Here is a 27532-nt window from a genome sequence, read left to right as displayed (position 1 = left end):
GCCTTTGTGCAAGATCCCTTAGCTGGCTGAGACCTGTGAGTGGCAGGTTTGTCTCACAGGAAGGCCTTTCAAATTTTTTTCCTGACGCTTTTTCCTGTGGACTTTGCTTTTTGTATCCTGCAGGTTAGCCTTCTGTTTGTACTGTCACTAATAGCATTTACATTGCTCTTTTAGAATTTAAACAGTAGTTTCATATCACAACATTGTCTATCTCCTTGATCGTTCTCTTGATTTTTACAGTAACCATAATACCAATAATAATAAAGTATTATTACACAGATAAAAAAAAGTCAGCTTAACAGTGAGATAACTATCAAAGTAAAACTCCTGGCACTCTAATCCTCCGGCTTCTTTAGGCGATAAGATAATAAAAGTGGGATCCTAGGTTGTTTCCATGCAATACGAACCCGAAAATGCCTGGAAAGTACTATGCAAATATTGGCCAGGAAGAAGGAAAATATTTTCCCTCTCCCTCCTCGCCTTGGAGACCCTGATGGCTCGCTCCACGTCGCTGGCTGGGCGTAGGGCTTGACCTAGACCGCGAAGTAGCCGAGTGACTGCCCCCTAAAATCTCCTAGACCCCATCCCCGGAGGCCCCGTTACTCAGGTCCCGCAGCGCGGCGCGCGAGTCCCGACGCCGGCTTCGCCCCTCCTCGCCCCTTCCCGCGTCTGCGATCGTCCTAACGGCTTCGGTCCCCAAGGCGGCCAGACCCTCGCCCTTCCCGGCCTCAGGCTCCGCCCCGCCGGGCTTCGTCCTCTCCGCGGTCTCTCCGCGCCTCCGGCCCCGCCCTCCCCCGCGGCCCCGCCCCTCCCCAGAGCCCGCTCCCCCTGTGGCTCCGCCCCACTCCTCCGCGTGGCCCCGCCCAGTTCCGGGCCCCGCCTAGCCGCGCGGCCCCTAGCCTTCGCCCGGTTTTTCGCGCCGCCGGATGTCTTTGCAGGCGGGCCGCGCCGCGCTCTCTCGGCTTCTCCGCCCTCTTCAGCCTGCTGCGCTCGCCACCATGAGCACTGGCACCTTCGTCGTGTCGCAGCCGCTCAATTACCGCGGCGGGGCCCGCGTGGAGCCGGCGGACGCCTCCGGCACCGAGAAGGCATTCGAGCCCGCAACCGGTAATGGACGCAGGCGGCCGGGCCGCGGCGGGCCGGGCTGACCTTCGACCCGGAGTGCTGAGGTCTCCCGCCGGCCTCATCCGGCTTAGCCGGGGTTCCCGAGCGGAGTGGAGTGTGTGGGGCGCCCTGCGACCTGCGGGGCCGCGAGTGCCTCTGGGCAGGGCGGGAGGGGGCTGGAGCCGGAGCTGGTGCGTCGTGAGGGATCTTGACGTCACGGCGGCCGGAGCCCCGCCGAGTCCGCGAAGCCCGGGGCGTGACCGTGGGCCTCTCGATTAAGTTTTGCGGCCAGGACCGCTGCAGAGTCTTCAGCTGCGTGCACGGGACAGGACTTCCAGAAGAACGCGGGGAGGGATAAACGCTTGTGCTGGGAATGGGAGCGGGATCGCAGATAATTTCTAATGAGCACGAATGAGGACTTTGTTTCTCTCTTCTAGTTTTAGAATACTTCTCTGCAGGAACCAGAATTGGGAAGCGAAAAAGCCCTGCCTATCCAGTACACCCCCCAGCTTTATTGAAGTGTAACTGACAATGAACATGGCATATATTGGAGGTGTAGATGATGCTTTAATATATGTATACATTGCAGAATGATCTCCACGATAGTTACCACTTTTTTTTTTTTTTTTTGAGTTGGAGTCTCACTCTGTCGCCCAGACTGGAGTGCAGTGGCCGCTCCCGGCCACCGCAGCCTCGACCTGCTGGGCTCCGGCGATCCTTCCGCCTCCGCCTTCCAAGTAGCTGGAACTACAGGCGCGCCACCACGCCCGGCTAATTTTTTGATTTATTGTAGAGACGAGGTCTTGCCACGTTGCCCGGGCTGGTCTCGAGCCCTCGGGCTCCCAAAGTGCTGGGTTTACAGGCTGAGCCACCGAGCCGGCCAGTTACCACTTTTTGGGTGGGGGAGGGGGTAGTGACAACATTTAAGAGCTATTCTCAGCAAATTTTCAGTACATAATGCACTATTTTAACCGTAGTCACCATGCTGTACACGAGATCTCCACAATTTATTCATCCTGCTTCACTGAATTCATCCTGCTTCACTGAAACTTTTTGATTCAGGGCTTAATGTGTGCCAAGCACTGTGCTAGGCACTGGATTACTCTGAAGAGCACAGAGCTGAGGAAGAGGCTTGTTAGTTTTTTGCTTTTTGTATTGTGTTTGCTGGGGTTTTTGGAATATTTGCGGGGAGAAAAATGTAAATATTTAAAAATGTAGCCAGAGTAGTAACACCACATTGCAAGGGACTAGAGAATTTAGGATTTGATTATTCACACTAAGCCACGCAGCAGTGACTTGGCAAGAGTGGAAGAGGCCACAGAAATCATTGCAGCTCTCCTTTACATATGAAGAAACAGCTTCTCTGCCTCCTCCAATATCAACACAAAATAAAGAAAAACAGCTCTTTATTTTAATTATGTACAGTGTGTGATCTTCAGTCATTGCATTTACCAACTGGCTATTTAAGAAACTGCAAGATTTGTGAAATTTCTCTGTAAAAAAGAGTTTTGGGAAGAGGATCTGCTGAATTGACATACTTAAATAATTCTTGTTAGAAAAGCTGATCATTTCATATTTTGCCCTAAATAGGGACAGGAAATAAAGTTGGAGTAAGAAAAAGAGAGCCTGGATTTTTTATTTGAGAAAAAAATATTCTTGCTTTAGGGATATCTTATCCTGATATTACCACTTGTTAGCCACATATGTCAAGTATCAGTAGTGTGGAACATATAAAATCAGTTAAATTACCTGGTAGATTGATTACATTTGACTTTGATTTTACAGGGCCCCTGATATTCTGAGACAATGTTAAGGAATATTGCCAAGTGATTTACAGGAAGTTAATGTTAGTAAACCCAACTATAAAATAAGGGAGAACAGGGGTGTTTAACCTTAAATTCATGAATCTAGGGCAGGGGACGTGATCTCTAATTCTGTGATGTGGTTTAATACGTTTTTCTGGAGCAAGGTTTGCAACTTTTATCTTGACTCTTAAAAGGGATCAGTGACTGCAAAATATAGTTAAGAACTGCTAGTATGGAGGCGATCACTGAATCGAACCATTAATAAGAACAGGAAGAAGATTTCCCCCCTTTTCTATATATTTTATTTATATAATATGATTCCACTTTATATATAGTGTTTGGTCTTACTTTTAAAATACATTCTAAGCATGTCATTGCTTAGAATGTATTTTATTACAAACTTTTCATAGTGTAATTTTTAGCAAGTATAAAACAAGGAAGGAGATTCTTAAGAGAATGTTGATATATAATATTTTATTTAAATGTGTGGCAACAATTTGAAATGAAACTTTCTCCCTCTTTATAGGTCGTGTGATAGCTACTTTCACATGTTCAGGAGAGAAGGAAGTAAATCTGGCTGTCGAAAATGCAAAGGCTGCCTTTAAAATATGGAGTCAGAAGTCTGGCATGGAGAGATGCCGGATCCTGTTGGAGGCTGCCAGAATAATAAGGGTATGTTTTCATTTATTTCCTTTCAGAAAACTCATCATACATTGTTCTGAGGGGCCTTCGTGATGATTTGCAGTTAGACATTGAAGCAAAAAATGGCAAAACATCTCCACATGCTCACCTTGGTATGTAAAACAAGCTTTTATTCCGTAACTCCTGTCTGGATCTTGGCTCCTAGACATCTCCCTTGGCAGGTTTTCATTTCTTTATTTTGAGTTATAATGTACTCTTTGTAGCTTGTCTCCTTTTCTCTTTAAACTATGCTTGTATACTTGTTTCCTTTCTTTTTTTTTTGAATTGAGTTCTCACTTTGTCGTCCAGGCTGGAGTGCAGTGGCACGACCACGACTCACTGCAGCCTTGACCTCCTGGACTTAGTAGATCCTTCTGCCTCAGCCTCTTGAGTAGTTGGGACTACAGGTACAGTTGTATGCCACCATGTCCAGCTTATTTTTTAATTTTTGTAGAGATGAATTCTCGCTATGTTGTCTAGGCTGGTCTTGAACTCCTGGGCTCAAGCAGTCCACCTGCCTCAGTTTCCCAAAGTGTTGGAATTACAGGCATGAGCTACCTTGCAGGCCTTGTTTCTCTTTATTCTTTCTTCTGTTGGTCCTCAAGTTTACCTTTCATTTTTAGATGTTTTCAGACAAGGTTTTGTTTCTTTAATTGTCCTGGAAGAACTTAAGGAGTCATAGATGTTCCATTAAAAGATAAATTAAGCTTTTTATAGTCTTAAGGATCCAAAATACTAGGTGCTCATGACAGAAAGTTAGAAAATTCAGAAGAATATACTCAAAATACGAATCATGGATATCTCTGAGTGGTAGGACTGTGGTGACTTTTTGTCCTAAGTGTGTAAAATCAGAAACTGTGAAGGGTCTGAGAATTATCCTCTTTGCAAAGATGTATATATTCAAAAGCAGGGGCATTAGGCTTTTTGGATCACAAGAAAAGATGGGTTGTTATTCACAGCAAAATGCAGCAGCCAGAGCAATACCTTAGCACTAGTTTTCCAAGCCCCAGGCAGGCCCCGTGAGATATGGTGAGAGCTGGGCGAGAGCCCTGTGCATGCAGCGGGTTGCATGACAGGAGAGGAACCCTAAAATCAGGAGACTCGTTTTACAGAGGGCACATCTCCCCATCTTCTCCTCTGGAGAGAGACAAAGATTGCTCATTAAGCACATCTCCAGGGATGAGAGGGAAGATGTCACTAGGCCTGTTATCTGGAATGTAAGCATATGTTTCTAGGAACAGGAAGTAGACAGCCTTACAACTTAATCTCTCCAGAGATCTCTGTCTACAGGGAGACACTGTCTCTGCCTTCCAAGGCCTTTGCCATTCAGTATCAGCTTGCCAGTGCCATCTGCTCAGAAAGCCCAGACTGTTCAGAAATATCAAATGTTCATGGAGAATTTTCCCCCAACAAAATATAGAATATTAATATTCCCTTATTGTTAAACATGAATTTTAATTTCATAGACCAAAACTGACAACACTCAAAGCCGATAATTTATTATTTTAACGTGTCCTTCGTTTTTTCTTAGCGCATGTGCAGCATGTAGAGTTGTTAAGAATTGTCTCTTTTACCATTATGAAATGACTTGCTCTGAATGAGATTAGCTAGTATTTTTTGCTCTGACATCTATTGTCTTGATGTTTTCCTTTTCCTTTCCCGCACCTACTCCCATTTCCTTTGATACCTATGTGTTGTTTCATTAATCAACAACCTGTTACTGCTTTTCTTTGAAGCTCTGGTGTGATCATCATGCGCTGGACCTGCCTTCTCCCACAATCATTCCATAACTGAGTGAGTCCCACTCTCTAACCACAGCCCACAATTGCCTTCGCCTTCAGTGATTGCTTTTACTTATTTTTCTAGTTCATCAAGGTCTGTAGTTCTTTGCTCCTTCCATTTTTCTATAATAAACAGTTATCTTTTTAAAAGATTTTGAACATAAGGTAAAATATTTCCTGTTTACCCACACATGTGCCATTTGGGGTGCTCTTTGTTCCTTTGTGTGAACTCAGATTTCTACCTGTTGTCATTTTGCTTCTATTGGAAGGAGTTTCTGTAGTATTTCTTACAGTACAGGTCTGCTGGTGTTCTTTCAGACTTTGTATAGCAAAAAAAAAAGTCTTTATTCTGCTTCATTTTTAAAATAATTCTGGGTAGATAACTATATGTTGACAGTTTTTTTCTTTCCATACTTTAGAGATATGGCTCTGCTATCTTTGTGTTTTAGAAAAGAACGTTGCTGTAATTTTTTTTTTTTTAGTCAGAGTATCACTCTGTCACCCAGACTGGAATGCAGTGGCACATGAGCCTTCTGCCTCCTGAGTAGTTAAGACTATGGGCATGCACCACCAAGCCTGGCTAATTTTTAAATTTTTTTGTAGAGACAAGATCTCACCATGTTGCGTAGGCTGATCTTGAGTTCCTGGGCTCAAGCAATCCTCCTGCTTCGGCCTCCCAAAGTTCTGGGATTATTAACTTTTTTGTTCCTCTGTGTATAATGTGTTTCCCCCACCACTGGCTGTTTTAAGATTTTTCTCCTTATCATCAATTTTAAGCAGTTTGGTTATAATGTCTTTTGGCGTGATTTCTTCATATTTTTCTGTTTGAGGTTTATTCATCTTGAATCTATATTTATAGTGTCATTAAATTCAGAAAAAGTTTGCCAGGTGCAAGGGCTGAATGAAGCCTGTGATCCCAGAACCTTGGTGGGTGGAGGCAGGAGGATTGCTTGAGACTAGCCTGGGCAGCATAGCAAGACTTCGTCTATACAGAAAATAAAAAATTAGTTGAATGTGGTGGTGCGTACCTGTAGTCCAAGCTACTCGGGAGGCTGAGATAGAAAGGTCATCTGAACCCTGCGGTGAGCTGTGATCATGCTACTGCCCTCCAGCCTGGGTGACAGAGTGAGACCCTGACTCAAAAAAAATTTTTTTTGGAAAAGTTTTGGCCATCATCTCTTCCGATGTTTCTTCTGCCCCTTCGTCTATCTCTTTTCCTTCAGGGCCTCCAGTTACAGAGATGTTGGGCTCCCTGAAGCCATTCCACAAGTCATTGATGCTCTGTTGTTGTTTTTTTTCCTGTTTGGTGTATGTGGTATTTTCTTTCTCAGCACTCTCTTCCACCCCAGTGTGTGTTTTATTTCCCATAATTTTTACGTTTCTTGTTTACTGATCTTTTCCCACCAACCAGCATAAGAAAAACCTCATGAATACACAGAGCATGGGGTTAAGTGATGAGAAAGGTATTCAGTAATGAGGCAAAATTAGCTGATCTAAAAGCAAGGCTTGCAGAATCAAAATGATTCTAAGTACATCACTGTGCCCCAGAACAAAACTCTTTTCTTCTGTAGTGATCTTTTCTTCTGTAGTGCTATTAATCTCATACAGTATATTTCACATTCCTAGAAAGTTAATTCAGGTCTTTTGTGTGAGTGTTCCTTGTCTCTCCTTAGGATGCTCATGTTTTCTTGGCCTTCTTGAAATCTGTTACAGTAACTTAATGTCCTTGTCTGTAATTCTATTACTTCTTATTTCTGGATCTATTTCTATTGATTAATTTTGCCACCTGGTTAAATGTTATAGTTTTCTGCTTTTTGCATGCCTGGTAATTTTTAATCACTAGACACTTGATCTCTAGTGAGTCACTAGTGCATATTATTTTATTGGGAGCTGAATATTATTGTACTTTTTTGCGGGGGGACATCTCACTTTTTGCCCTGGATATGGAATGTAGTGGCACAATAATAGCATACTCTATCCTCCACCTTCTGGGTTCAGGCAATCCTTCCTCCTCAGTCTTCCGAGTAGCTGGGACTACAGACGTGCACCACCATGCTGGCTAAGTTTTTGACTTTTTTGTAGAAATGAGGACTCCCTCTGTTGCCTAGCTAGTCTTGAACTCTTGGGCTCAAGCATCTTCCCACCTTGGCCTCTCAAAATGCTAACATTACAAGCTTGAACCACCACACCTGGCTTCTTGTACTTTTAAAAATACTGTTTTTATTCTGGTTTTTTTGGTAAAAATGGGATCTTGCTATGTTGCCCAGACTCCTGCTTTTCAAGTAATCATTCCTTCTCAGCGTCCCAAAGTGCTAGGATTATAGGCATGCACCACTGTGCCCAGACAAAGAATATTCCTGAGTTTTGTTCTGGGGCACAGTGATGTACTTAGAATCATTTTGATTCTGCAAGCCTTGCTTTTAGATCAGCTAATTTTGCCTCATTACTGAATACCTTTCTCATCACTTAACCCCATGCTCTGTGTATTCATGAGGTTTTTCTTATGCTGGTTGGTGGGAACATGAACTATATCTGGCCCTGCATGTGTTCTGGGGATTTTTTTTTTTTTTTTTTTACCTTTTCCAGCATGAGTAGCTTTTTCCAGCCTTGGATAGTTTCCTCACCCTCAGAGGGCAGGCACTCTGCAGATTTGCAGAGTTCTCTCTCTTTGCAGCTTTTCCGCGCTCAGCCTTGAAGATCAGAGCCACTGTATATTCCCAGCCTCAACTCAGGGTGTCTGCAGGACCCATCTAGGTTCCTCCCGTTGTTCTGTGACCTGAAAACTCTCCAGGCCATAGGCCACAGCAATCGTGAGGCCCAGCTCATTGGTTTCCCTCTCAGGGATCACTGCCCTGAGCTGCCTAATGTCTGGTGTCTGAAGGTTGTTGTTCATGTATTTTATGTGGTGTTTTTAGTCGTTTAAGGTCAGGGAGTAAATCTGGTTTCAGTTAATCCATCTTGGCTAGAAGCCTATTGATTTCTAGTGGAAATGAATAGGTTTTCCCATGTTTATTAGTCCTATGTTCTCATTTTTACTTTGAATTCTTTGGTACTTTTACCAGAATATAAGATCTTATCTGTGGGACTCAGTCATTTTTCAGTGGAATTCTCCTTATGAAAGTAGCTATTATGTGACTTAAAAGGAGAGTGAGGGCTGGGTGTAGTGGCTCACACCTATAATCCCAGCACTTTGGGAGGTGACAGAATTGCCTGAATCCAGGGGTTCGAGACCAGCCTGGGCAACTTGGCAAGACCTCATCTCTACAAAAAATTAAAAAAATTAGCCAGGCATTAGCATGGTGGCACAAGCCTGTAGTTCCAGCTACTTGGAAGGCTGAGGCATAAGGATCACCTGAGCTCAGCAGGTTGAGGCTGCAGTGGCCGTGAGCGTGAGTGTGCCACTGTGTTCCAGCCTGGGCAACAGAGTGAGACTCCCACTTAAAAAAAAAAAAATGGAGAGGGAGAATGTTATTTAAAATGATGACAGCACTATTCAAATGAAGACAAGATTGTGTGTGGAAATGATCCCCTTGTCTTCAGCCCAGGCCCAGGTCAGTGTGTCTTACACAGGCTACCAGAGCAAACCTCCTGTGGGTATATGTGTGGCCATGGTATCATGGGTGAAGTTGCCCACAGTCCTCAGTGTGGCCTACAGGCCCTTGTTTCTCCAGCCTCACCTTTCTCTTCACACCTGTAAACCCTACACTTTCTCCCGTACTGCCGACTCTTCCTCCCTGGCCATGCATGCACTGTCACATCCCATAGTTCAGCATGTGCTGCAGTGCAGAACTTGGTGCTGTTCCTTTGTTTTTCTTACTCCTGTGCTGTGTTTTTAGCATTTAGTGGGCTATGCTATAATTCATTCCTCTCTGTCTCCATTTTTTCTTTCTTTGCATGGTGCTTTTTGTACATAACTGTGTAACTACCAAAAGCATCTTGAGATGGCACTGTTATTCCACCTATTTGACAAATGAGAAAAAACACACTCAGAAAGGTTAAGTAGCTTGTCTAAAGTTGTAAAGCTAGTAAGTGTACGAGCTGGTCTGTTGAGCTTCAAAGTGAGACACTGAAGGCTCCAACGGGTTTGCAGTGAGCGGGAGAGATGAGGACCTGCCCTTTGCTTGCTGGCTTTCATCCCTGTGGCTTTCTGGTCAGGTCATGTTGTGAAACCGAGTCGTATGGAGGAAGAGAAGGGCTGGGTACAGAGCTTGTATTTCTCGGAGATACTTGTGGCAGTATGTTCTCATGGGGGCAGTTTTATCTTATGGTAGTTCTTGTAGTAGTAGCAGGCAGAAGATTTTTACTGTTTCCCTCTCCTTCTGTCTTCTGCTTCAGGAGGATAAGGGAATCCCATTTTCCCTAAAGCAGTATTAACTGTCATGTGGATCCTTTGGTAATTTTTGTCAGGGCCATCTTTGGTAATCCTTATGAAGTATATCAGAAGAAGATCTCATCATGATCTTCGGTAAATAACTTTTTTTGTAAGGATGGAGAATAATAGAGCAAGACAGGAAAATTTTCCTGACGACAGGTAGTAAATTGAATTTTCTCTGAAAGTTGAAACCTTGAAGCAGTCCCCAAGCTAGTTGCTTATCCATTATTTTAAAAAAAGAAAGTCTCAAGAGTAAACAGTACTTTCTACTGTTAGTAAATATTCCAGTGCTTAGCAAGGACAGTCCAGATTAATTCCTGTTTGTTCACTTGTGTGTGAAAGTGGAAGCAGAACAGTGTATCACTGTTGCCAGTGTAATAGGCTTCGTATATTTGATATATCATCACTTTATTCAGCTTATGAAGCAGATAGTACTTACTTCCTCTCTAGGGCCCAGTTTTCCTCTTATGTTCTAGAAACAAAATTTAAACTACTTCTGGTTGATCATATCTTTGGAAAACTGTTACATGTTAATCATACTCAAAAAATTTAAGAGTGGGGTATAATTTTTTATTTGAGTTGAGGTCCCACTCTGCCACTCAGACTGGAGTGCAGCAGCACAATCACAGTTGCTACAGCCTCACTCCTGGGCTCAGATGATCCTTTCACCTCAGCGTCTCAAGTAGCTGAAACTACAGGCACCTGCCACCACGCCCAGCTAATTTTTAAATGTTTTGTAGAGATCAGGTCTCTCTGAATTGCCTAGGCTGGTCTTGAACTCCTGGGCTCAAACAGTCCTCCTGCCTAGGCCCCCCAAAGTATTACAGGTGTGAGCCACCACACCCAGCCAAGAATGGGGAATAATTTGATGTGACTTATGAATTGCTGCTTTTCATCCTAGGTACCCTGTTTCTAGTATCAGTGTACCGGGAAATGAGGTAATTGTTCAAAGATTGTTTTGGTGAATATAGAATCAGTAGGAGATGGTGACTAACTGGTTCAAAAGAGAATTAGTGTAGATCATGTTTGGATGCGAACTAATTATCCTGTCTGTAGGAACATGTCTATTCAGAAATTGCAGTACTTATTTAGGTCTTACTAGCTTCTCCTTTCAGATGTAAGTCATTGAAGGTGGAGACTGGATTGATACTCTATTTTCTGGTAATTAATGTGGAATGAATGAACCGAAGAACTTTATGCCTCCAGTCGTTATAGAAATACAACCTGTCTAGTTCTCACTACTGTACTGTCATTTCCTGTATTTCATATTGATTTTCATAGTTCTGTTCCATCTTTTCTGAGATTTGTACTGTGGATAGATGCTGTGTTAGTTTCTATTGTATTCCATTTGCTTCTGATCAGCCTTACTGTTGATCAGTTGTTGGTTTGTTTTGTTTTGTTTGTTTTTTGAATCAGGGTCCCACTCAGTCACCCAGGCTGGAATGCAGTGGCATGATCACTGCTCACTGTAGCTTCAACCTCCTGGGCTCAGGCGATCCTTCCACCTCAGCCTCCTGAGCAGCCGGGACTACAGGCATGCACCACCATGTCCAGCTAATTTTTTGTTTTTTTGTAGAGACAAGGTCTTGCAACATTGCCTAGACTGGTCTGGAACTCCTGTACTCAAGCAATCCTCCTTCCTTGGTTTCCCAAAGTGCTAGGATTACAGGTGTGAGCCACTATGCCTGGCAACGATCAGTTCTAATAAGAGAATGCTTCTTGGCCAGGTGCAGTGACTCAAGCTTGTAATCCTAGCACTTTGGGAGGCTAAGGTGAGAGGATTGCCTGAGCCCATGGGTTTGAGAACAGCCTGGGCAACTTGGAGAGACCTCATCTCTATAATAAATCAAAAAATTAGCTTGGCATGGTAGCATGTGCCTGTAGTTCCGGCTACTTGGAAGGCTGAGGCTGAAGGATCGCCTGAGCCCAGCAAGTCGACGCTGGGGTAGCCATGAGCATGCTGCTGCACTCCAGCCTGGGCGATGGAGTGAGACTCCAACTCAAAAAAAAAAAAAAGAAAGAAAGAGAATGCTTCTTGTCAGTTGCTTGATTCATCTATTATGTATGTTCTGATAGTCACCCTGTTGTTTACTTTAAATGAGATCCACACTAGCAATTGTCAATTTTTTACATATTCGATTATTTTATGTTCTTTAGGCCAAAGAAAGACATTATTTAACCTTCCTTTTTAGGTCTAATTTGGTAAACCTTTAGGCTCATCCCTGGACCATCTCGAGAATGTCCTTATCCTTAGTAAGTTGTGGAGGCCAGAACTAGAAACAGCATTGGAAAACAGTATCTATGGGTGTGAGTGTTAGAAAGTATGCTGTTTTATATAATTTCCTTAAGGGCTGTTCTCTCTTACCAAATATGTGCAAGCGTATTTGCACATATACGTCTATACCATTCATTTCTCAAAATGTTCTTTTACTAACTATTCTTACTTTTATTTATTTATTTTTTTTTGAGTTGGAGTCTCACTCTGTCGCCCAGACTGGAGTGCAGTGATCACTCCCGGCCACCGCAGCCTCGACCTGATGGGCTCCGGCGATCCTTCCGCCTCAGCCTTCCAAGTAGCTGGAACTACAGGCATGCATTAACCATGCCCGGCTAATTTTTGATTTGTTGTAGAGATGAGGTCGACTCGCCAAGTTGCCTAGGCGGGTCTCGAACCCGCAGGCTCAGACAATCCACTCACCTCGGCCTCCCAAAGCGCTGGGATTACAGGCTGAACCACTGAGCCCAGCCCTAACTATTCTTGAAATGAAGTTGTGGTTTTAAATCTTTGCCTGTTAACTTGAGGGGAAGAACAAGGATGCTGTTTAACTGTAAGATTTTCTCTCTCTTCTAAATGTAACACTTCCATTTCTTTTCATTTAAAGTGCAAGCTGCTTCCATTTTTAAAAATGGAGCAATGTGTTCCTTTTAGGCATTGGCCATATTGAGACATAACATAATTATATGTCTTAAATCTAGTCTCTTGTTCTGCCCAAGGAACAGCGAGATGAAATTGCCACTGTGGAGAGCATCAACAATGGCAAGTCCATCTTTGAGGCCCGCTTGGACATTGACATTTCCTGGCAGTGCCTGGAGTACTATGCAGGCCAGGCTGCATCCATGGCTGGTACGTCCTCACCTGGCCTCTGTGACTAGTCAGTCAGGGGACAGAAGAACATAGCCTAGTGGTGAAGGGCAACAATTTTGGCATTTAGATAGACGTGGGTGGCCTGGGAATTACTTGATCGTTTCCTAGCTAAACTGGGATAGTAATCCATACCTTCTTGGGTTGTTTTAAGGATCAAATGAGATAATGCATGTCAAGCACCTAGCATGGTGCTTGAGTTTTAGAGCTAGTTGCTAAAAAAACCAGTTCTCACAAGAATTGGTATGTCATGTTTACTGGTTTTATCGACTTAGCAAAAATTTTTTTTTAGTAATGTATAAAGTTTACAACAATTGATACTGATGGTTGGTAGGGCCAAGGAGGGCTGTGGGGAGCCCAGAATCTTCCCCTGTGGCTAAGTCTTCCCCTCATTTCCATTTCATCTAGGTTATCTAATAGAGACTCAACAAACCTCTAGAGAATCGGGTCGGGTTGGATGGATGTGTGTTTGCAAGATAGGTGGGATTCTCTGTGTGAAGAGAGTGAGCGGGAGCCTGTGTGATGATGGTGATGAGTTAAGCCAGTGTCCTGGGTTGTGAGGATGCTGGTCTGACTGGAGCACACGTGGGCCGGTGTACTCGTGTAGGCATGGCTGAAGTCCTGGGTAGCACAGACTGTCCTAACTTATTCCTGTTTTCCCCATAGGTGAACACATCCAGCTCGCAGGCGGGTCCTTTGGCTATACCCGGAGAGAACCACTTGGGGTGTGTGTGGGCATTGGAGCATGGAACTACCCTTTTCAGATTGCCTCTTGGAAGTCAGCTCCAGCATTAGCGTGCGGTGAGAATGAGTCATTCCTCCACTTGGGAGCCACCGTTCTTCCTCATCACCTGTTCTCTACCCCTCACTTCTTCCTAAGCTCAGAGGGCCGTGCTGGAGAAAGCCAGAGTCTCAGGGCCATGGCCTCATTCCTGCCCTGTCTTGCCCCTCAAGGAGCTTACAGTGCGAGTAGGACACAGAGCATGTCTAGATATTCCCATTGTTTATCTAATTTGTTTTTGTACATGGAATGGAAGAAAGTTAATTTTTTCCTGTTAAATTGAATTAGATTTGTGCTACTCTTAAGTCTCGTTCTGGACAGGAATTTCTATGTAGGGGGTAGCATTGAGGAGTCCACTTCACTTAGGAAGCAGAAGGTAAACTCCTTTCTCCTTTGTGACTTACGGGAATGATAAACAGGACTTCTACCAGGGAAGCTTTGACTGATTGACTTTTTATTTAAAGAGAAGAACCTGTGGGAAAGGAAGACTTATCATATCTTAGAAAAAGCTGTGATATTAAAAAAGCGTTACTGCTGAGGCCGAAGGATCGCTGGAGCCCAGCAGGTCGAGGCTGTGGTGGCCGAGAGCGGCCACTGCACTCCAGTCTGGGCGACAGCCAACTCAAAAAAAAAAGAAAAGCGTTACTGTTAGGACATGTTGAAAGGCAGCTTTTGTGCTATTGGCATTGCATGTATTTTCTCTAACCTATTTATGTTTGAGAGACAGCTGTGTTAGAGGAGAGATATCTCAGAATTAAGCCACTAGCTTTGGGGACTCTCATCAGATGAACCTTTCTGGTCTTCAGTTTCAACTTTTGTAAAATGGGGCTGATCATACCTACTTCTTACTGCTGTTGCAGATGTTAAATGAGATAGTATATGTGAAAAGTTCTTACGTGCAAGTGCGACGTATTACTGTTTGAGACTGGGCAATCATAGGGTTTGAAGTCTGTTTAATGAGAGAAACAAAGGTGAAAAAGGCAACATGTTGGCTTCTTGGCAACATTTTTGTTTTAATATTTGATGGGGGGGACTGGAAGCAATTGGAGTCATTCTTGACTTGTGCGCTAGTCCTGTCCTCAGGATCACCAGTCCTAAAAAGCCTTTCTGTGTTCATGTCTTGGGTTTTTGCAGGTAACGCCATGGTCTTTAAACCTTCTCCTTTTACACCTGTTTCTGCATTGCTACTGGCTGAAATCTACACGAAGGCTGGGGTACCTCCTGGGCTTTTCAATGTGGTACAAGGAGGTGCTGCCACAGGCCAGTTTCTGTGCCAGCATGGTGACGTGGCAAAAGTCTCCTTCACTGGAAGTGTGCCCACTGGCACTAAGGTGAGGTTGAACCAGTATTACCTAACACAAGTGGCATGTAGACATGGCAAAGCCAGGCCTACCCAGACTGCATTTTGGAGGCTTCTCTTATGATTCTCTAGTTTGTATTGGGAACGGGGCAGGAGATTTTACTGGGCAAAGGTCTGAAGCTCCCCGTAGAAGTGTGAAGGGGAAGGGAGCACACACGGGTGATTTGTGTTAGGCCAGGGTGGGCGGAGAGTGAAGCGGATAGAAGTGGAAGTTACTATCTCCTACCTGAGACGATGAGTCTGAGTGAGCAGGGACCTGGGCTGCCACTTGGACTGTTTGGTGACTTAATTTCTCGTATCAAAGGAAGGGTGTTTTCTGAGATTCATCTTTTTGATGTTAATTGGTGCCTTAAACACAGTAATAGTAACACAAAAGAATTTTTGGCTTATATCAATAATAGTCTTGTGAATTGACAATATTTTTTTAAATGAATGCCTCTTCAGAATGTCAAATGCAGTTCTGTGGATTCTCTTCATTTTCTGGAAAATAATTTTTTTTTTATTGGGGTCTCATTCTGTCACCCAGGCTAAAGTGCAGTGGCACAGTCATGGTGGCTGTTGTAACCTTGACCTGTGGGACTCAGACAATCGTTTCACCTCAGCCTCTTGAGTAGTTGGAGTACAGGTGTGCACCATCATGCCTGGCTAATTTTTTGATTTATCGTAGAGACAGGGTCTTGCCAAGTTGCCCAGGCTGGTTTCGAACCCTTGGGCTCAGGCAGTCCTCTTGCCCTGGTCTCCCAAAGTACTGGGATTACAGGTGTGAGCCACTGCACCAAACCAGAAAAGAATATTTTAATAGATAAAGGACGAAGTGTGTTGACAAGAATAAGGCTGTAGGTCATATATACACAGTTCAGGAAGACATTGTAGGTTCAGATGTAGGCCTAGTATGCAATCTAATTTCTGTTTAACTTCTTCTGAATGCTCTGTTCTCTTTCTGTAAGATTATGGAGATGTCAGCTAAAGGAATCAAACCTGTCACCTTGGAACTTGGAGGCAAGTCTCCACTCATCATCTTCTCAGACTGTGATATGACCAATGCTGTGAAGGGGGCACTAATGGCCAACTTCCTCACACAAGGCGAGGTATGTACCTGTCCCTGGGAAGGGGGTCAGAGGAATCCTCACCCCTTCATTTAGCAGTGTGTTTTAAAGCTTTTTATTTTGAAATATTTTCAGACTTTGTTGCACACGTAGTACAAAGAATTCCCATGTATCCTGGAATTGATTTTTCAAATATGAATATTTTATTATTTTTATTTTTTTGAGTCGGAGTCTGACTCTGTTGCTCAGGCTGGAGTTCAGTGGCACACTGCTCACAGCCACTGCAGCCTCAACCTGCTGGGCTCAGGAGATCTTTCACTGCAGCCTTCCAAGTAGCTGGAACTACAGGTGTGCGCCACCACACCCAGCTAATTTTTTGATTTATTGTAGAGACAAGGTCTTACCATGTTGCCCAGGCTGGTCTCAAACTTGCGGGCTCAGGCAATCCTCTCACCTCTGCCTAAATAATATTTTAACACATTTACTGTGTTATTCTCTTTGTCTGTTTATACATACATATGCATATTATTAAGTTTTTCTGAACTCTTTGAAAGTAAGCTATAGTCACATAGTCATAAGGCCCCTAACCTGTAAATATGAAGTTCCTAAACGCAAGTGCATTCATTTATATAAGCACAGTACACATAGTAAAATTAACAAATTAACACTGATATAGTACTATTACTCCATCTATTGCCCTTTTCAAATTCTGTCATTTGTTTAACAAATGTCCTCTTAGCAAAAGACAATAAATTTTTTTTTCTGATCCAGGATCCCATCCTTTGTCTTTAATTTTCTTTAATTAGAAATAGTTCTTCAATTACTATCTTTCATTTTTGAAGAAGACAGGCCATTTGTTTTGTATGGTATCCCTTATTTTGGGTCTGTCTGATGTTTCCTGTTAGAATAATACCATGCATTTTTGGCAAAAATAACACTGACATGGTGTGGTGTCCTTCTCAGTGGAGAGTTAGCTTTTATCTTGCTTTAAGATGATTCTTCACTGTAAAGTTACTGTTTTTTCCTTTGTGGTAAATAAGATTTTGTAGGAGGTATTTTGAGACTATCATGTTCCTCATCAAACTTTCACCCAGTAGTTTTATCACTCACTGATGATTCTTGCCAAAAACAGTTTTTATAATGGTGGTTTTATGGTTCCCTCATTCCTTCTATATTTATTAATTTACCTTTTACTGTAAGAAAGAACTAGCCGGGCTCGGTGGCTCAGCCTGTAATCCCAGCACTTTGGGAGGCCGAGGCGAGTAGATTGCCTGAGCCCGCGGGTTCGAGACCCACCTGGGCAACTTGGCGAGACCTCGTCTCTACAATAAATAAAAAATTAGCTGGGCGTGGTAGTGTGCCTGTAGTTCTGGCTACTTGGAAGGCTGAGGCAGAAAGATCGCCGGAGCCCAGCAGGTTGAGGCTGTGGTGTCTGGGAGTATGCCACTGCACTCCAGTCTGGGTGACAGAGTGAGACTACAACTAAAAAAAAAAAGAAAGAAAAAACTGGCCTTTCTCCTCTGTTTTTCATTTACTTATTTACATCTGTGTGGACCTGGGGTTCTTAGTTCATTTTATGGGTTATAATCTATTAACATCATTATTTATTTTGATGCTCAAATAATTATAGATTTGGTTAGTGGGAGCCTCTTTCATGACCTTCTGATAAATCATCATTATTCTTAGAGCACTTCTTTACTTTCTGGCACAGAAATGAGTCTGTCCTAGACTCATCTCTACTTTCCCTGGCCAAGCCCTGGAATCAGCTGTTTCTCTAAAGGAGCCCTGGTTCCATTTAGTGGTAAATGGTATTTAGAGACAAGATCTGAGGACCAGGTGTGCTCACTGCTGCCGGGATATCATTGCTCCTAGGCCCCCTCTGAGACCAGTGATAGGAAGTACATATTTGTATATACTCGTATGCACATCCCTATATATATGTCTAGCTAGATAAATAACCAGTGTGGGAGGATTGCTTGAGCCCAGGAGTTTGAGACCAGCCTGGGCAACATAGTGAGACCTTTTCTCTACCAAAATAAAATAAAATAAAAGTCAGGTATAGTCCCATCTACTTGGGAGGCTGAGGTGAAAGGATTGCCTGAGCTCACTATATTCCAGCCACTGCACTCCAGCATGGGCACAGAATAAGCCCTCACTCAAAAATAAAATAAAATAAAATAACATATTCATTTGTTTCTGTTGGTGTTTTATGTGAGTTTTATTTTCCCCCATCCTTGGTGATTTAAAAATTTATTTTGATTGAGTGAAATACTAACATGGTTCTACATGTCCACATTTTACAGAAAGCCACACTCAGACTCTTCCCCATCCCTTCTACCTGTTCCCAGTACCTCCTTCCCACCCATTCCTGTCCATTTCCTGCAGGAAGACAGACTAATTTGTTTCTGGGTTTTCCTTCCTGTGTTCCTTTTTGCACAGATGAACAGATGCTTGTATATTTATTTCCTCTTCTTTCATAAAAAGCATATTAAAGGCACTCTTTTGTAAATATCCTGACAGTCGTTTCATTTCATGGGGACCTTTACTCTTTTTTGCAGCTGTATAATACTGTTCATTGTGTTAGTTCATAAACTATAGTTTATGCAACCATTCTTCTCTGTATGGACATTTAGGTGGTTTCCAGTATTTTGTGATTACAAACAGTGCTGCAGTGAATAACCATGTGCATGTGTATTTTCATATTGTTGGAGATATATTTTCAGAGCAAATTTCTAGAAGTAGTAAATGTATATGTAATTTTGTGTGACCTTTTAAAAAATAACAATTGTATCTATTTCCATTATACAATTTAGTAACTATAGTCATTATGCTGTACATTGGATCTCTATTTATCTGATATAATTTCAACCTTGTGCCCTTTGACTAACATTTCTGTGCCCCTACTCCTGATAACTAATGGTCTGTTCTCTGCTTCTATGTATTTAACTTTTTTTTTTTTTTTTAGTTGGAGTCTCACTCCATTGCCTAGGCTGGAGTACAGTGGCATTCTGATAGCCATCCCAGCATTGACCTGCTGGGCTCAGACGATCCTTCTGCCTCAGCCTTCCAAGTAACTGGAACTACCAATTTTTTGATTTATTGTAGAGATGAGGTCTCGCCAAGTTACCCAGGCTGTTCTGGAACCCGTGGGCTCAGGCAATACCCTCACCTTGGACTCCCCAAGTGCTGGAATTGTAGGCTTGAGCCACCATGCCCGGCCTTATGTATTTAACTTTTAAAATACTTTACATATATGTGAGATTAGGCATTATATTTCATTCTATATCTGACTCATTTCACTTAATATAATGTTTTCCCTGTTCATCCATGTTGTTGCAAATGGCAGGATCTCCTTTCTAAAGGCTGGATAATATTTCATTATGTATATATATTTAAAATATTGTTTAAAAATATATATTGTTTTATTTCTTTTTTTATTCTTTATAATATATATTGTTTTAAAATATTGTTTTTGTTTTTGTTGATAGTAGTCATCCTGGGGGGTGTGAAGTGGTGTATCATTGTGGTTTTTATTTGCATTTTCTTAATGATTAGTGATGTTGAGTGCATATATAATTTTATAAGATATTGCCAAGTTCTTCTCCCAAAGGAAAAATTGCATTCCTGTTAACAATGTATGAGTACTTATTTACCTTATGGAATATGATAACATATTCTTAATGGAATATGTTATCATAATTTAAAATTTTTGTGAGATAGATGAGAAATGATATATTAGTATAGTTTTAATTTCTTTCTTTTTTTTTTTTTGAGCTGGTGCCCAGACTGGAGTGCAGTGGCACGCTCCCGGCCACCGCAGCCTTGACCTGCTGGGCTCTGGCGATCCTTCCACCTCAGCCTTCCAAGTAGCTGGAACCATAGGCGTGTACTACCATGCCCAGCTAATTTTTTATTTATAGTAGAGTTGTGGTTGACTTGCCAAGTTGCCCAGGTGGATCTCGAACCCACGGGCTCAGGCAGTCCACTCACCTCAGCCTCCCAAAGTGTGGGATTACGGCAGTCCACTCACCTCAGCCTCCCAAAGTGTGGGATTACAGGCTGAGCCACCAAGCCCGGCTTAGTTTTAATTTCAGTTCTCCAATTATGAGTGAGATTGAACATCTTTTTCTAAATTCACGTATAGTAAAGTTTACATTTTTAGTGTATTGTACTGTGAGATTTGATTCTCCCTCAATTTTTATAAGTTCTTTAAATATTAGTGATAATAGCTTTTGTGTTTTGAGTTGGAGTCTCACTCCATTGCCCATGCTGGAGTGCAGTGCCATGCTCGCCGCCACCCCAGCGTCGACTTGCTGGGCTCAGGAGATCCTTCTGTCTCAGCCTTCCAAGTAGCTGGAACTACAGGCGCATGCTAGCACACCCAGCTGATTTTTTGATTTATTGTAGAGATGAGGTCTCACCAAGTTGCCCAGGCTGTTTTCAAATCCGCAGGCTCAGGCAGTCCTCTCACCTTGACCTCCCAAAGTGCTGGGATTATAGACTTGAGCCACTGTACCCAGCCAATTATAACCTTTTATCTGGGATAAATATTGCAAATATCTTCTTCTAGTTTTTCAGTTGTCTTGGCTTAGTTTAGGGAATTTGCCATGCAAATCTTTTTATTTTTATGAAGTCAAATTTATTAGTTTTTGTCTTCATTGTATCTAGATTTTGAGTAATAGTTTAGCATCTTTTCTTGCACTTGGGTTAAGGAGGAATTACCTATATTTTCTCCTACTTATCATATGGTGTTCTATTTCATATTTTGATTCCTGATACATTTGGAGTTTATTCTTATGTGTGATGTAAGATATGCATCATATTTAATCTTTTCATATGATTAGCTATTTGTTCTAGCACTATTTATTTATTTATTTACTTTTTATTTTTATTTTTTTTTTGAGTTGGAGTCTCACTCTGTCGCCCAGACTGGAGGGCAGTGGCCGCTCCCGGCCACCGCAGCCTCGTCCTGCTGGCTCCAGCGATCCTTCCACCTCAGCCTTCCGAGTAGCTGGAACTACAGGCGCGCGCTACCACGCCCGGCTGATTTTTTAATTTATTATACAGATGAGGTCTCGCTGCCCAGGCAGGTCTCGAACCCGCAGGCTCAGGCAATCCACTCACCTCAGCCTCCCAAAGGCGTGGGATTACAGGCTGAGCCACCGAGTCCGGCTAGCACTATTTATTTAGTCCAACTTTATTCTAGTGATTTCACCTTTATCTAACTAAATTTTCATGAACACTTGGGTCTATTTTTAGACTTTCTTTTCTCTCCTTACAGCATTTGAACAGTATTTATACTCATTTCTATAGGAGAGTCTAAATGGAGATTATTTGTGATTTTAGAGAGAAACGGACTAAAATGCTCAATTTTTAAAAAATTAGGTTTAAGACTACAGTTTTTTTTTTTTCTGGAGTCTCACTCTTAATGGAGTGCACTGGCCGGAGTGCAATGGCATGCTCAGAGCCACCAAAGCCTCGGACTGCTGGGCTCAGATGATCTTTCCACCTCAGCCTTTCTCCGAGTAGCTGGAACCACAGGTGTGCACCACTATGCTGGCTAATTTTTAAATTTATTGTAGAGATAAGTTTTTGCCATGTTGTTCGGGCTGGTCTCAAGCAATCCTCTTGCCTCCACCTTGCAAAGTGATGAGATTACAGGCATGTACCACCGTACCTGGCTAAGATTACAGTTCTTAATCTAGTTTTACTCTTCAGCCCCCTTCCATTTCTCAGCCGTATTGAACAGCTGATACAAGGAGGTAAGAGAGGTCCTTTGGGTCACATGGATCTAGTAATGGCTTTTAGAAAATGTAAACAAGCAAAGTAAGAACTTTTATCCCCACGGGCAGGTTGTACTTGTGGACTGGTATGGCCACAATTGCATATGTGACCTTTCTTTCCTATTCAATATGGGGACAGTTTTTAGAAATGGGAATAGTCTTTGAAAAAAGGTATTGTGTTTCTTTTAAGCTTAAAGTTATTAGACTATTTTATTTTACTTTCCTTTTTTGCCCTTACACACATATAAATGTATGTCGTGTCTGACCTTTAGGTTTGCTGTAATGGTACAAGAGTATTTGTGCAAAAAGAGGTTCTTGATAAATTTACAGAGGAAGTAGTGAAACAGACACAAAGGATAAAAATTGGAGATCCCCTTCTGGAAGATACAAGGATGGGTCCACTCATCAACCGACCTCACTTGGAGCGAGTCCTTGGGTTTGTTAAACTGGCAAAGGAGCAAGTAAGAAATAAAGGGTGGTGAGATGGGCTTGGGGGAGGGTTGTTATGCCCTAGATACTCGCTGTGTGCCCTTTGCATATGGTAGTGTTCTTCTGGCTGTCAGAGTCCCTAGCAGTGTTCTGCTTTGTACTTGCAATGTGGAGACTAGGTATGCATGTGTTCAGGATACACTTAAGATTTCAGAAATTCATTCTGGGGTTGTATGTTTAATATGGAAGATATATTCTCTATTTCAATCTTTTTGACAGGGTGCCAAAGTGTTGTGTGGTGGAGACCTGTATGTACCTGAAGACCCCAAATTAAAGAATGGATACTACATGAGACCTTGTATATTAAGTATGTTCTCTTGTTTGCTTTTAAATGGTTCAAATGAAATATGTAAATGAATATTTATAAAATATGTAAATGGCATAATGCAAGGGCTGGCAAACTCTGTGAGCCCACTCCCCAGGTTTAAGAAGCAGAAGCACTCCATTGTCTTTGAAGCCTTCTGTGTGTGCTTCCTCTAGGGCAGCCATGTGTATTAGCTCACCTGAGACAACAACTTCTGTTTTGGAGGCAAGGAGCTCCCAAAAATGAAAGTGCATGTTTGATAAAAAATTAATGAATTTAATTCTTCAAGAAAGTGAAGACTTTTGCATTGAAACTGTAGGTCATCAATATTATGAAACCAATTTGTCAGATAATCTTTTAAAAATTATGTAATTTAATGATTTTTAGCACCTCCTTTCAATCTTGAAAAAAATCTCCTGGTTTGGACAATCAAGTGCATATGGTCATCCTACTCACAGTCATGTACTTCTCTCTTATTCAGCAGTAATCACCATTCTAAATGTTTTTATCATTCTCATGCTTTTCTCTGTCATTTTACAATGCATGTTAGTATCCTCTATACAAATATTGTTAGTTTCATAGACTTTGAAAGATTATATATAGGTTGAAATGTTGTATAATTCCTTACATCATTTTTTTTTTTGAGGTTACAATCACAGCTTACTGTAACCTCAACCTCCTGGGCTCAGATGATCTTTCTGCCTCAGTCTCCCGAGTAGCTGGAACTACAGGCTTGTGCCACCATGCCCAGTTAATTTTTAATTTTTATTTCCTGTAGAGACAAGGTCTCAGTATGTTGCCCAAGTTGGTCTTGGACTCCTGGACTCAAGCGATCCTCTTGCCTTGGCCTTCCAAAGTGCCAGGATTACAGGCATGAGCCATCACACCCGACTAATTCTTTATATCTTATCTTGAAGATAAATTAAGCTGATTTTCCCCCTTTTTGATATTCAATGCAGTTTGACCTTTAACCCTTGCTAAAGAAATCCACTGAAGTTCAAAAGCTGAGAACCTAATGTCCATACCATGGATTGGCTTACGATTATTAAGTTAATACTTAATGAATAGGAAAAGCTTACAATATATTGTTAAGTAAAAACCAAGCATGTACATAGGAAAAAGAAGGCATGGAGCAAACATCATAATATTAATAGTAGATTACAGGCTGCATGTGGTGACTCATGCTTATAATCCCAGCACTTTGAGAGACTGAGGCAACAGGATTGCTTGAGCTCAGGAGTTTGAGACCAGCCTGGGCAATATAGTGAGACTTTGTCTCTACAAAATCAAAAAACATTTTTTTTTTAAGTCTGAGTCTCACTCTGTCGCCCAGACTGGAGTGCAGTGGCCGCTCCCAGCCACCGCAGCCTCAACCTGCCGGGCTCCAGCGAGCCTTCCGCCTCAGCCTTCCAGTAGCTGGAACTACAGGCGCGCGCTACCATCCTGGCTCATTTTTAGCTGGGCATTGTGGCGTGCTCCTGTAGTCCCATCTACTCAGGAGACTGAGGCAGTAGGATCACCTGAGCCTAGGAAGTAAGGCTACAATAATCTGTGATTGTGCCACTGCACTCCAGTCTGCATAACAGAGCGAGACCCCAGCACATACACACACAGAGAACTGGATGTGATGGCATTTGTCTGTAGTCCCCACTACTTGGGAGGCTGAGACAAGAGGATCATTGGAGACCAGGAGGTTGAGACTGCAGTGAGCCAGGATTGTACCACTGCACTCCAGCCTAGACAACTAAGTGAAATCCTGTCTTAAAAAAAAAATAAACAAAAAGTAGATTTCTTTGGATGCTGTGATTTAAGGTGATTTTTATTATACTTTGTGCATTTCTGAATATTATAGATTTTCTACGGAGAATATGTATTTTGCAATCAGAAAAGTTAACCTAGGTAAAGAACAGGTGCTAACTATATTAACTGGATTCTGGAAGCCTGGCTTGTGGTCTACTATATCCATATTGCTTGGAAGACTTGTTAAAAAGCCAGGTTCCTGTTCCCTGCCCTGGACCCCCACATGCCACTCGCAGGGATAGGTCATAGAAATCTGTATTTTAATAAGCTGACAGTTCATTTTTATGCGTACTAACTTCTGGGAGTGACTCCAGAGTCTGCCCTTTTAATTTGTTTACTTAAGATTTGGGCACCAGCATCGAGTGGGTAACATGTTTAAGGCAGGAATCTTTCCATTTCTTCTATGTCATCTGCTACTTTATACCTTCATCTCTTGGGACTCTCCAACATGGAACTCACTGCATATAGACTCATGCTGTATTATTGACCTGCATAAGATAATAAAATACTCCTGAGATTGTTGGGTAATGAATTGTCTTGATTAATTAAATGTTCTGGCAAGTAATTTCCCCTAAAAATTATATGTAGGTTACTAGTTTTTAAAGAATTAGATAAGGTGCGGTAGCTTACACATGTAATCCCAAAACTTCAGGAGGCTGAGGCGAGAGAATCGCTTGAGCCCAGGAGTTTGAAGACAGCTTGAGCCACATAGCGAGACCTCGTGTTTAAAAAAAAAATCACACAAAAAATTAGCTTGGTGTGGTGGCATGTACCTGTAGTCCCAGCTACTTGGGAGACAGGCAGAAGGATCACCTGAACCCAGGAGTCAATGATCGTGCCACTGCACTCCGGCCTGGGCAATAGAGTGAGACCCCGACTCAAAAAAACACAAAGAAAACAAATTTAAAAATCCCCAAAGAATTAACTATCCTAAAACACACTTAAATATTACTTAATATATCTTTGAAGATAGTTAGGCATCTCCAAAGTACAATACAACCCACAGGTGACCACCATGCTATTCTTGTATATACAAATTCTAATTCATCTCGTAAGAGATTTTAGAAATGTGGTCTTTGTAGAAATGTGAAAGGTTGGTTTTTGGACTTCAGCTAATAGAAAGCTAGTGTTTCTTGTAGGGCTCTCCAGCTCTTTTTCTGCCTGTACACTGCTTATGTGTGCAACACAACCTTGCAGGTGTCATTTCTCACCCTGTGTAGTATGTGCAAGTGAAAAAAAAAAAGTCAAGTATGAGTTAAATGATTTTATCGAGTTAGTCTTTAAAGGAACTTAAGTGCATTTTTGTATAAAGTGAGCACTCCTTAACTTGTTTCTTTTTTTTTTTTTCTTTTTTGAGTTGGAGTCTTACTCTGTTGCCCAGACTGGAGTGCAGTGGCATGCTCCTGGCCACCACAGCCTTGACCTGCTGGGCTCCGGCGATCCTTCTGCCTCAGCCTTCCAAGTAGCCATAACTACAGGCATGCGCTACCACACCCAGCTAATTTTTGATTTATTGTAGAGATGAGGTCTTGCCAAGTTGTCTGGGTGGGTCTTGAACCCGTGGGCTCAGGCAATCCACTCACCTCGGCCTCCCAAAGTGCTGGAATTACAAGCTGAGCCACCAAGCCTGGGCTCCTCAACTTATTTCTAATAAGTCTATGTTTATATTGGATTTCTTTTTTTATAATGTTTCTAATTATGTTCATAGTACAGACATTAAGAAGATGTGGGAAGTATAAAGAAAATGATATGTATAATATTTTAACAGAAATTGGGATAATGTGTATACAGTTTTGTATAATTTTCAGTGAATGTTTTGTCATGAGCATTTATTAAGTTTTCTTGAAAAATACTACTTTAAGAAGCTCCATAAAATTCCTCATTAGTTAACAGCTGGGTGTGGTGGCTCACTCCAGCTACTAGGAAGGCTGAGGCAGAAGGATCACTTGAGCCCAGCAGTCGGAGGCCAGCTTGTGCAACACAGTGAGACCTCATCTCTAAAAATTTAAAAATAAAAATAAAGTTTGTTATTGGGATGTATAGTTCATGTGATCATTTCCTCTATTTTGGATGTTTTGTTTGTTGCTTCCAGTTTTCACTATATAAATAATGTGATGAACATCCTTGCAAACAAATTCTTATTCATCTTATTAGCTATTTATGATGGATTTTTAGAAGTGGATTTAGAATTGCACAAAGGCTATGACTCTTTAATACATATTGTTAAATTGCCATGCAGAAAGGATGTCCCAATTATATTCACACTGACAACCTCATATTGAATTTTTTTAAAACTATGTATGTCACTGTTCACTGTGAATATGACATTCTCAAATGTCAGGAATAATAATCCCTTAACTGTTCTATTTTAATGTTTGCAGCTAATTGCAGAGATGACATGACTTGTGTGAAAGAAGAGATCTTTGGGCCAGTTATGTCCATTTTATCATTTGACACTGAAGATGAGGTTCTGGAGAGAGCCAATAATACTACTTTTGGACTAGCAGCTGGCGTCTTCACCAGGTACATGGAGAGGGGCACGCAGAGCATTCTGAGGAACAGGGCTGCGGCGTCTGCCCAGATTATGCCTGATCTTATGCCCTCACTGGAGTTTGCCCTCCCTGGAGTTATCAGTGTTTTCTGTTTGCTTCAGGTTAAATCAGAAAACGCCAAGGCAGCATTTTGTAGTTTGCCCTGAATGGTCAGAGAACCCTGCTCTTTAAATTGAGCTATAAACTGATGATAAAAATTCTGTGCTTTTTCATTCATTCATTGAATAGACATTTAAGATTCTGATCTATGTAAAGATGTCTTTTGAAAACATACATGTCAATGTAGTGGACAGTATTCTTAAAAAATGTGATTTTTAGTGGCATGATAGTAGTTCTTGTTTGGAATGCATGGTCACTTATTTAGGCACTTTTCCTGTTGGATATTTAGGATATTGTTTCTAATTTTAACTATTAAAAGTAATGTTATGATTCATATGTTTTTACAAAAATTTTTTTTTTTTGAGTTGGAAGACTCACTGTCGCCCAGACTGGAGTGCAGTGGCCGCTCCTGGCCACCACAGCCTTGACCTGC

At 42.0% G+C, this 27532-nt stretch overlaps 1 protein-coding gene across 3 annotated transcripts in view; it reads left to right on the top strand.

Moving 5' to 3' along the window:
- Positions 1–27532, top strand: part of ALDH9A1 (aldehyde dehydrogenase 9 family member A1) — a 36044-nt gene that overhangs the window by 635 nt on the left and 7877 nt on the right. Inside the window, exons 2-10 of one of the 3 annotated variants that reach the window (XM_008071089.2) lie at positions 981–1107; positions 3436–3581; positions 12738–12867; positions 13552–13686; positions 14801–14997; positions 15974–16114; positions 22128–22316; positions 22564–22651; positions 26830–26971. In XM_008071089.2, coding sequence (XP_008069280.1) covers positions 999–1107; positions 3436–3581; positions 12738–12867; positions 13552–13686; positions 14801–14997; positions 15974–16114; positions 22128–22316; positions 22564–22651; positions 26830–26971 — 1277 coding nt within the window. In that variant the 5' untranslated portion in view covers positions 981–998. Of the gene's footprint in view, positions 1–872; positions 1108–3435; positions 3582–12737; positions 12868–13551; positions 13687–14800; positions 14998–15973; positions 16115–22127; positions 22317–22563; positions 22652–26829; positions 26972–27532 lie in introns of those variants that run through there. The other 2 variants (XM_008071087.2, XM_008071088.1) reach the window with 2 other exon arrangements.

Source organism: Carlito syrichta, unplaced genomic scaffold (assembly GCF_000164805.1).
Source record: "Carlito syrichta isolate Samal-C Ts95f unplaced genomic scaffold, Tarsius_syrichta-2.0.1 Scaffold314112, whole genome shotgun sequence".
Taxonomy (NCBI): Eukaryota; Metazoa; Chordata; class Mammalia; order Primates; family Tarsiidae; genus Carlito; species Carlito syrichta.
This window is presented reverse-complemented; position numbering and strand designations above follow the sequence as displayed.